Below are 11116 nucleotides of genomic sequence, written 5' to 3' on the forward strand. Positions count from 1 at the left end.
CAGGGGGTCGGTGCCCTAATCCCTGTGTTGTTCATGGGTCAACTGTACTTGAATAGCCTCATCTGTAAAATGGAGATGACAACAGCCCCCTGAGAGTGCATGGTAAGGATTACATGCAATAATGTACGGAAAGCAGCACAACGCCTAGCACGTAGTAACTGCCTGGGGTTAGCTACCAGTGATGTGATAGCTGAATGAAACGAATTATCCATTCCCAAGGTAATACGTGATCTTCAAAATCTATTTTCTTAGCTACCAAGTGATTTTGACATTGAATTAGCGCTACTGAAGTTTCCTGTAAGATACGAAGAAAGCATGAATACCGTATTAGTACAAGAAATGGAAAGATTTAACAAGTAAGGATCTCTCTCCCCAGTGGTTCAGAAAACAACCAATCAAAGTTGATTTAAAAAAAAAAAAAAGCACACTGGTTTGAATTATAATTTTCAGAAAAAATTATCAAAACCTGTCATTTCCTTAGGATCCACCTGCACGCTCTAAAGTTGTATGGTGTTCTGCCCCAGCAGTGAAGGTGCCTTTTAGAATGCAAAAATGATGGTGGAAATGAGATCTGTTTTTACTGGTGAAAATATTCATTAGTTGTAATTCTCACCCACCCGTTATTAATCTCCTCAGGAACTAAAGACCAAATAAGCCAACGACAAGTCTTTTGTCATTTTTCTGCCACTTGATGCATATACACCTCTCCTTCCTGAGCCCCACCTAGGTCAATTACATACCCCATGACAGCGAACAAAGTATTTGCTTTGAATATTTTAATTGAATTTTCTACTATTCAATACCGGCTTAAGGTATAGAGAAATTGTTTTGAATGAATTATGAATTTTCTAAGGTGTTTTCAAGTTTATTTGGATTTCTGGACTTGTCAACACTTAAAAATATACTAAAACACTGTGATGCCTTAAGTCAGCACTTTTTATACAAAGACCATATGTAATATGTAATATGTACATATGTTATATGTAATAACGTACTGTCTCTCAGTCTTTCAGTTGCCTAGGCTTCTAGCCTAAAACCCTCAGCTCAGGTCTATTTACAGTGTTCTTAGCAGTTTGGGCCTACATGGGAAGCAAAGTATTTGCAAGTATATCCATGAATTTATGGTTTAGGCTTTAAGGAATTATTTCACAAGTTTCAGCCTTTGCATTACACCTTCATAACTTTTTTTGTATTTGCATTTTACCCTTTAATGGTATTTACCTGACATTTTCCCTAAAATCATTCTCTGCTTAAATTAGCCTGGTTTTAAGCCATAACACCCAGAAAGTAGCAACGTTGAAATATTATTTTCTATATTATGTAATGATTAAAATGAAAAATGTTCATCTAAGTGTCACCTAAAAGTACCTTCCCTTACCAAGTGGGAGATGACTCCATTTAGGGAAACACTCCCATAAAGCTGTGAATGAGATTTCTGCTATTTCTTCTGAAAGACAGACATTGGTATTTAACCTCACATGTACATTGATGACTTAATTTCTTTCTTTGCAGTTTAATTAAAACTATACGCAACACTCTACAGGACCTTGAAAAAGCTATTAAGGGAGTGGTTGTAATGGATTCTGCACTGGAGGCACTCTCTGGCAGTTTGCTTGTTGGAAAGGTTCCAGAAATATGGGCCAGACGATCATACCCAAGTCTTAAACCCCTAGCAAGTTATATCACAGATTTTCTAGCCCGGTTGAAATTTTTACAGGTAAAAGATTATATGTTTTATTTATATATACATATAATTTTATTTTTTGGTTGACCGGAGAGAGATTAGAAATGCTCCAATCACTTGAATGTCTCTGAGTTGAGCAGTGTGGTTAGCAGTTTCATGATAATCTAATCAAACTTTTAGAATATTGAAAATAGGGGCATCTGGGTGGCTCAGTCAGTTAAGTGTCTGCCTTCAGCTCAGGTCATTCTGCTCAGCAGGGAGCCTGCTTCTGCTTCTCCCTCTGCCCCTCCTTCTAGTTGTATTCTCTCTCTCAAATACATAAATAATTTTTTTTAAAAGAAAAGAAGGGGCAACTGGGTGGCTCAGTGGGTTAAGCCTCTGCCTTTGGCTCAGGTCATGATCTCAGGGTCCTGGGATAGAGCCCCACTAAGCTTTCTGCTTAGAAGGGAGCCTGCTTCCTTCTCTCTCTCTGCCTGCCTCTCTGACTACAGTGACCTCTGTCTGTCAAATAAATAAATATTAAAATAAATAAATAAATAAATAAATAAATGAAAATATATTGAAAATAACACATACTTAAAAGTACTGAGTAGAAAGTTAAAATTTTACTTTACCCAAGTCCAAGTAATATGTGACATTTACATTTTTTTAAGATTCTAGGTTTGTGTCTCTCTGAGACCACATACTTGGTCTCGTGATTTTAATACTGGTGGTAAATCACAAAAAGAACCCAAGATTTGGATTCACCAATAATTGGCCATTGTCTTAAAATCATTGCTTCTTATCCCCTATCTCATAAAAGGAAAAAGTTGAGTGCTTTGAAATCTCCACCTTCCCCCTCCAATCCCAAACACACACACAAAGAATGTTCAGGGCACTATCTCTCTTCCCCAGCAACTCGACTTGCCCACATTGTATGATTACTGTTTATGTGGGGCCAAGAGGTGTGGAGAGCCCCCAGAATACTTCCTGAAAATTCATATTAGGTATATGACCTTCCCGGGTTCAGTTGCCTTTCTTTCTTTCTTTTCTTTTTTAAAGATTTTTTTATTTATTTGTTTGACAGACAGAGATCACAGGTAGGCAGAGAGAGAGAGGAGGAAGCAGGTTCCCCACTGAGCAGAGTGCCTGATGTGGGGCTCGATCCCAGGACCCCAGGACCATGACCTGAGCCGAAGGCAGAGGCTTTAACCCATTGAGCCACCCAGGCGCTCCTTCAGTTGCCTTTCTATTACAATAGAGCTTTATTTGTTTCACTGTGGAAGCTAATCATAAAATAGCCAGTGCTTATGAAAATGAACTGTATCTTATTGTTTCAGTCTGTTTTGTTTTGTGTTTTGAGAGAGAGCAAGCACAGGAACATGCATGCCTATGTGGGGGAGGGGCAGAGAGAGAGAACCCCAAGCTGACTCCATGCTGAGTGTGGAGCCCATCGCTGGGCTTGATCCCACAACCCTGAGATCATGACCTGAGCTGAAATCAAGAGTTGGATGCTTAACCAACGAGCCACCCCGGTGCCCTATTTTTTTTTTTTTTAATTAGTTAGTGGGCTTGTTCGTCTAGTACACGTGCTTGCCATTTGTATTTCTCCTGTGAATTGCCTCTTCATCTCTTCAGCCCATTTTTCCTCAAGGCTGTTTCTGAAAAATAAATTTATAGGAGCTTTTTGTGTAGATTTTACATTTAAGAGACAAAAAAAAAAGTCTAGGAAACTGCGGTTTTCAGTGTTCAGGCTGTAGGAGAGTTGCCACTTAACAGTTTTTTCCTCCATAAAACAGTCAATTTTATCTCACAAGGCAAGAGTCTGATGGTGTGTGGTAAGAACCCAGCAAAAGTGGACTATTCTTTTGTAACATCATAACTTGTTGAACTTTATCAAATGCCTTTGCAGCATTTATTGCTGATGAGGTGACTTTTTTCCTTCTTCAGCTTGTTATTGCATTGAATTATGTCACTAGATTTCCAAGTGTAAAACCATCCTTGTGTTTTCTAGAAAAATTCCTGTTGGTCAGTGGATCCTTCTTCTAGTGCTTTCATCAATTCCATTTGCCTATTTGTAGGGATTTTGATAGACATTACCTAGTCAGCCTCCAAAAAATTATTTAATTGTATCCCCAATGACAGTGAATATGAGTGCCTGTTTCTCAGAATTAACCCTTTTCATCTTTGCTGACTGGATAAGTGAAGCTGTATGTATCGGGCCGAGCCCCAGCCGCATTCACAGCTTTCTGAGTTCGTCCTGTGTGTACCGGCCTCTTCCCATCCCTTCCAGAAGCATTTGACATATCGTTACTCGCATCCTCCCCTTGCCACAATCTTCCTTTTTTTTTTTTTTAACACTTTAGTTCATTTCCCAAGCTTTTCTGAAACTTATTGGAACTGCTTTCCATTTCCCATATATTGCTTCCTTCCTAAAGGACCTCAAAGAATCATTACGTTGGTCTTTTAGAGGGGTCCTGGCACGGTGCCAACAGGGAGAAGCTCCAGGACAAATTTCTTTTGTTGTTGTTAATAAAAACTTCATGCCACGTTCCCTACTCGCTGAAATTTGAATTTCCCCCTTGGAATCATTCCATTCAAATGAGTAAGAAAGATCTCACTCATGATTGGGCACTTCTATCACCCTTCGCCACACAGCTTCCTCTGAATGGATCTCTCCCCGATTGTCCCCTTACCCTTAGGGAAACTGTATGGTTTTCCCCTCTCCTTTTTTTTCTCCTGGACTCTTGACTTCACCTCCCAATGCATTTTATTTTTTTATTTTTATTTTATTTTTTTATTTTTTTTTTAAAGATTTTATTTATTTATTTGACAGAGAGAGATCAGAAGCAGGCAGAGAGGCCGGCAGAGAGAGAGAAGGAAGCAGGCTCCCGGCTGAGCAGAGAGGCCTGATATGGGGCTCGATCCCAGGACCCTGCGATCATGACCCAAGCCAAAGGCAGGGGCTTAACCCACTGAGCCACCCAGGCGCCCCCCCCCCAATGCATTTTAGAGTTACCATGTTAAGCAAATGAGTTGTCCAGAGTTTTCTCTTTTTTCTTCTTTTCTGTCTCACCATTCATCCTAGTTATCTGACACTTAGTGTCTGTGTGACTTTGAGCAAGATGGTATTCATCTTTCTGCCCTCCAGTCTCCTCATCTGTAAAGTGGAAGGAATAACTCACTGAGTTATTTTGTGAGCCAAATAAGGTAATGCACGTAAAGTGCTTAGCACAGTGCCTGGCACGCGCTAAGTAAATGGTCGCTAACTCAGAAGCCCTGTACAAGTCGCAGACCCAGATACCCATGACATTCTTGGCTAAACAAAGCCCTGGAGTGAGCAGGGGAATTTTCTATACCCTCACCTTCTGGGCTCTAACAGCTTTTTTGTTCATGGTGCTGGTTCTGCCTGGCTTGTGTCCTTGTCAAGCTCCATTTCTTTCTCTACCTCTTCTTTTTTATTTTTAAGATTTATTTATTTATTTGAGAGAGATGGGTGGTAGGGCAAGAGGGAAAGAATCTCAGGCAGATGCCTTGCTGTGTGCTCCCCCGACCAACGCCAGGTTCGATCTCACAATCCTGAGATCACGACCCAAGTAGAAATCAAGAGTCCAGTGCTTAACCTGCTGAGCCACCCAGGCACCCCTCCCACCTCTTCTTGATTTGATAAGCTTGTACCGTTGCAACATATCTAGCACCAGTCTGGTCTCTTCCTCCCAGGAAGCAAAGCTGGCTTCTTCCCACAGTGCACTGCTCACTCAGAGACAGAGTTCATTTTATTGATTCATCTGTTCATTCAACTAATAGGAACTGAGACCCCCACCCCTTTGTCCAAAACATCCTATTGTGTCCTCTGTGAGATGAAAGGGTGAAGACCACATGAGCCCTGCCTTCAAGTTGCCAATAGTCTATAAGGGGATAAGCTTATGTATCTAAGAAAAGACAAATCCAGTAGACTAGGGGATGCATCATAAAAGATCAACTCATAAAATGTTCTGGGAATTTGAAGAAGAGAGAGAGTTCTTCTAGCCCAGGAAAGCAGACAGCTTGTTTATTGGATGCGGAAGCCTTTGAGCTGAGTCTAAAGGATAAGAGGTTTTGGACACTGTGGGGAAAATGGAAAAGGACTTAAAGATAGCTATGTGATGAAAGGCACTATCTCATTTAAGACTGATTCTGCTGTAAAAATTCTGACATAAACACAAAGTTTATTGCCTCAGTAATTGGAAAACCCAGAGCATCAGGCTGACCTGGGGTGCAAAATGGCTTCCTGGTCCTGGATTTTTGCACCTTGTCTCCTGGCTCCACTTCTCTGAGGCTTGACTCCATCCCCAGGGAGGTTCTTTTCTGATGGTAGCAAAAGAGCAGCAACTCTGGCCCCACATCCACACAGTTTCAAAGAGCTGAGCGTCTTTTCCCCACAAGTCCCAGCAAGAGTCTCTGCATCTCTGGCTTTGACTGGGTCATGTGTCCATTCCTGAATCGATCACGATGACCGCAGGTATCCTCGGCCGGCCTGAATCACGCGCCCACCCCAGGAGGTGGAGTTCCTGCACCAGAAGCACTTGGGTTGAGAGTGTGGAAAGTTCTTGCACCAGAAGCACTTGAGTTGAGTGTGGAGGAAAGCCTCCATCGGGGTGTTAAGAGTCGTGTCACTTGAAGATAAGCTGAAAATACAGTACAGTGGATGTCCCTCCAATGCAGAGAAGAGACCAGCAAATAGTTGGGTTAGAATGCCAGATGCTTGAAGGGGAATTAATAAAAGGGACCAAGCGGAAATACAGTTTTGAGGCAAGATTGTGAGGTCTCTCATATAGGAGACTAAAATGCTGAGACTTTAGTTTGTAGAGTAGTAGTAGATCTCTAAAGAACTATGCAAGGTGCTAAACCCAGTCCGAGCCATGCATGGTGAAGTTGACTGCAAACATGACTCTAGATGTACTGAGGAGAGAGGGAAGATGTGAGAAGATGGACACATAAGTACAGAAAGAAGTGGCTCTCTGGAGGGGGCAGTGGGAGTTGAGAGGTTTGAGGAGCTGGAATCAACACACAGGGGCTCTGTGCTATGATGTGTAAGATGGCTGAAGGTAATGGCTTTTGAGTGGTATTAAGTAATATAAAAATTTCCAAATAATTTACCTTTGGCTCTTTGTAGAAGATGTGAATCTTTCAAACTTTGTTTTATTCATTTAATATTAAAATTAGTTTGATCTTTCCAAGAAGAGTAACTATAAAGGCAAAGAAGTAGAAGGTCAAGGTTGCATGTTTTGTGTGTCAGGGAAGAGAGTCCTGTGATGGAAAGTGTGGGCAGCACAAAAACCAGAATCGGGTATTGTCTATGAAGTGAAGCTGTTTGAGCTGGAAAATGAACATAATATATTTTTTTTTTGCCCTTTACAGGACTGGCATAATTCAGGAAAACCAAATGTGTTCTGGCTCTCAGGATTCTTTTTCACCCAAGCCTTCCTTACTGGAGCGATGCAGAATTATGCCAGAAAATACACCATCCCTATTGATTTACTAGGATATGAATTTGAGGTACAGTAACCCCCTGAACTCCACAGTCTATCATTATATCAAAATCATGTATTTAAACAAGGAAGAGAACAAAATTCCTATCTTTATGGTCCATTATAAACTATTTGACTTCTTTCCATTCTTTGTGTTTCATGAAGAAAGTAGATGATACTTGTCTCACTGCGTCTGATAGGACTTTTCTATATTTCAATTTCCACTCAAATAATCTAATGTTCCTCTACTGTTTTAACAAAAACCAATATAAGGTACAGTAAAACCTGAAAAAATGCTTAAAAAAGAACTGTATTATACATTTTTATATTTACACTTTTACTGAAAATTTGATATAAGCCATTATAGAGTGGAGTTTCCCTGAATACATTCTGAAAATTGAGCAGATGTTTTCCTTATGAGACAAAGTTGTCTGGGAAAGAGACCATTACGAGTATGGGCCTCTCCCTTCAGGTTATTCCTTCGGATACATCCGAGACGGCCCCTGAAGACGGCGTGTTCATCCACGGATTGTATCTCGACGGAGCACGCTGGGACAGAACAAGGTCAGGGCTCTCAGCCGCAGAGACGTCTGTAGTTGTAGCTGAATGAGTAAAACATGGCATCGGCTGCTTCCCTCCCGCCCACCCCAACAAGGGCCTCTTCTAGGGAATTATGGCAAGCAGTAAAAAATAACAGAATCCTTGCCATAAATCATTACTCAGGCTGGAGCAACTGATCAGTATTTTTAGGTCCTGAAGAATTTGTAGTTAATATTTCAATGGTCTAACTGAAATTATTTTCTTCTTCTGTTTTAGGACTGTTACCTTCTATTATAACAGGCAGGAATGCCTCACTTTCAAACATTTTATGGTTATAGTATACTTCCCATTTCTGTTGGTGAATGGGAAACTTTCTCTTAGATTTTGATGACATAATAAATAAATATTTAAAATCAAGACCGAATTTCCAGCTTGGGAAACTGAGCATTGCTATTCTTGTTTAACATAAGTAGGGAAGGGGCACCTCGGTGGCACAGTCACTTCTGCAGCAGACTCTTAGTTTCGGTTCAGGTCGTGATCTCAGAGTGGTGGGATCAAGCCCTGAGTTGGGAGTCTGCTTGACATTGTCTCTCTCTCCTTCTGCCTCTCCAGTTCATGCTTGTGTAAGCTCGCTCTCAAATAATATATAAATTTTTAAAAATGTACATCGGGCTAAGAGGGAAGGGGAGTGATTATTTCCCTTGGAGCCCTGCTCTTTATCAGTTCATTAATAAGCACAGTCCTCTATTTCCAAGGTCGGAGTTAGGCTTTGCTCTCAAGGGAGGGTTAAAGGCTGAAGCCCAGAGAGGCACTTGAAGGCAGCAAGACGGAGGCTCTAGAGAGATCATTCCAAGACAGGGCGAAGAGGAGACTTAGCTGCGTCTAGTTCCTGTGGTTATTTCTGTCTGTCTTCTTTTTCATCACAGTACTGACATTTGTGTTAACTTCCCTTTCCTAAAGTGTGTATTCATTCATCTTTTTCTTCTTTCCTCCTCCTCCTCCCTCCCTCTCCTCCTTCCCTCTTCCTTCCTTCCCTTCCTCCTTCCCTCTTTTTTTTGAACAAATAGACAATCTAGCATAGGGAAAAGAAACCATGTTTTCTAGATAGGCAGATGTACATTTGGATTCTGACTCCGGCGCTGAAGGTCTGTGTCAATCTCTCTGAGCCTCCACTTTTCATGAGTGGAACAGGAATAGGGACAAGGCCACAGTGGGAACCAAAGGTGATACAATAGTGTTGACCTCATGGACTGTGCTTAAAAAGTGGAAGGGTTCCCTAGGCGGCTCCGTTGGTTAAGCGTCTACCTTTGGGTTAGGTCATGATCCCAGGGTCCTAGGACTGAGCCCTGAGTTGGGCTCCCTGCTCAGTGGGGAGACCGTTTCTCCCGCTCCCTCTGCCCTTCCCCCTGCTTGTGCTCTATCTAAAATAAATTAATTAATTAATAAAATATTTTTTAAAAAGTGGCAGGAATTAATATTTGTCCACTGTTTGCACACACTGCCTTGCCATAATTATCTTTTGTTTCTTTTAATTATTCACTGTCTCTTCCTTGGCTGTGTTTTGTGTTGTTTTATATTCCTTTCTCTGAGTATTTCTTATCCTCTCTTGTATTAAAAGCCAATATCTAAATAGCAGTTTCTAGAAGCAAATTTCATCTTACTTCTAATAAACATGTTTATTTGTCCTCTCAGTGGATTGCTTGCCGAACAACGTCCCAAACTTCTATTTGACCTGATGCCCATCATATGGATAAAACCAAGTAAGTCTACCTCTAATAAAGTTTCTTAAGAGTTTTAGAGAAGGGTAATCATAGATATTTTTAACGGCTCCCCCAATTAAGTCTTTGTTCAAACCTATTAAAACATTGTTTAATTACAATAAATAGCGACTGAATGTTTACATTGGAAATATATTTTTCCCCTGTTTTGTGTTGAATTCATATTATTCTGGAGATATCATTCTGCCTCTTTTTGCTCTTATCCCATGGAATGCAACATTTTCTCTGCCCTTCCCCCACACTTCTACTTTTCCAGAGTCCAGAGCTTCCCATCAATATTTTGATGCTGAAAAGCCTTTGCACACCTCTCAGAAACACACAGCTGGTGGCTAGAGTCTTCTGGCTACAGGAAACCCCTAAGCCCCAGAGCCATCCAGGTGCCCAAAGGCACAGCTGTTGCAAGGCACAGGGTGTGGAGGCCAGCTCTGCTCTCCTGGGAAAGCTCCTTGCTCCTTCCTGACTTCTGCTACCTTTATTTTTCCCTGAATCTGAACAAATGAGACTCCTTCAATTTTTCTTTCTTCTCTAGTGTTTTTGTTCTCCTTTAACTATCCATGGAAACGTTTCCAAATCACCCACAATCACCACCTCACAAATTAAGCATTTTCATTAGTAACGCAGTTCAATTATAACTCCAAGAAATGCACCCTTAGTTTAGAAAGGCTCCTAATATCTCATATCGGGCCTTTCAAGGATAATATGTAGGTTCTTTCTGTGAGTAGGTAAGAGTTAGTGAGTTTTTCCTAGTAATAACCTGCTGAAAGCAAACAGTAACTTCCGCTCCTTCTGATTTATGCATTTCTTGCATTCGGGTTCCAAGCAGCAGTGGCCTCTCTTTTTATGCCCGCCTCATTACCTAATGTATTTTATTCCTTCTTCCCTACATTCTCCTCCTCTCCCACAACCTCCCGAGTGTTTTCATGCCTGCTGAGTTATCAGGATTCCTGAAAGCTCTCGATTTCTATCCTGTAGACTAAGAATCACACACCACATGAAATCACTTGTCTTGTTCCACAGCCAGAATCCTATTCCCACAGTAAACTAACAATAACAACATCAAAATGTTCAAATATTGTAATCATGATCTTTGCTTTAGTACTAAAATAGTTGGTCTTTTAGTCCCAGGCACTGCTTTCCCTTTACCAAATGAATGTATTTCTTTCTTTTCCAAGCTCTGAAGTCTCAGATTGTGAAATCGAATGCCTACGTCTGTCCCCTCTACAAGACAAGTGAACGTAAAGGAACCCTTTCCACTACAGGACATTCCACTAACTTTGTTATTGCAATGTTGTTGAAGACGGACCAACCCACTCAACACTGGATCAAGCGTGGGGTTGCTTTGCTGTGTCAGTTGGACAACTAGATTGGAAAAACTTAGGAAAATATATGAAAGACATTTAAAAAAAATGCGTGTTATCTTCACATACTTCAAAATATATATATTATAAAACCAAGTATCTTCGTGTCATTTTTTTTTAAAGATTTTATTTATTTATTTGACAGAGAGAAATTACAAGTACACTGAGAGGCAGGCAGAGAGAGAGAGAAGGAAGCAGGCTCCCTGCCGAGCAGAGAGCCCGATGCGGGACTCGATCCCAGGACCCTTAGATCATGACCTGAGCCGA

At 41.0% G+C, this 11116-nt stretch overlaps 1 protein-coding gene across 3 annotated transcripts in view; it reads left to right on the forward strand.

The window, feature by feature from the left end:
* The window catches only part of DNAH12 (dynein axonemal heavy chain 12), a 220384-nt gene extending 209439 nt beyond the window's left edge, over positions 1 to 10945 (forward strand). For all 3 annotated transcript variants that reach the window (XM_013053167.2, XM_013053173.2, XM_013053172.2), the window contains 6 exons: positions 253 to 356; positions 1513 to 1717; positions 7064 to 7201; positions 7646 to 7737; positions 9406 to 9473; positions 10664 to 10945. In XM_013053167.2, the coding sequence (XP_012908621.1) occupies positions 253 to 356; positions 1513 to 1717; positions 7064 to 7201; positions 7646 to 7737; positions 9406 to 9473; positions 10664 to 10854 (798 nt within the window). In that variant the 3' untranslated portion in view covers positions 10855 to 10945. The remainder of the gene's footprint in view (positions 1 to 252; positions 357 to 1512; positions 1718 to 7063; positions 7202 to 7645; positions 7738 to 9405; positions 9474 to 10663) is intronic.
* The last annotated feature ends 171 nt before the right edge of the window (positions 10946 to 11116 follow it).

This window comes from Mustela putorius, unplaced genomic scaffold (genome assembly GCF_011764305.1).
Source record: "Mustela putorius furo isolate JIRA1106 unplaced genomic scaffold, ASM1176430v1.1 tig00000095_pilon_pilon_pilon, whole genome shotgun sequence".
In the NCBI taxonomy this organism is placed as follows: domain Eukaryota; kingdom Metazoa; phylum Chordata; class Mammalia; order Carnivora; family Mustelidae; genus Mustela; species Mustela putorius.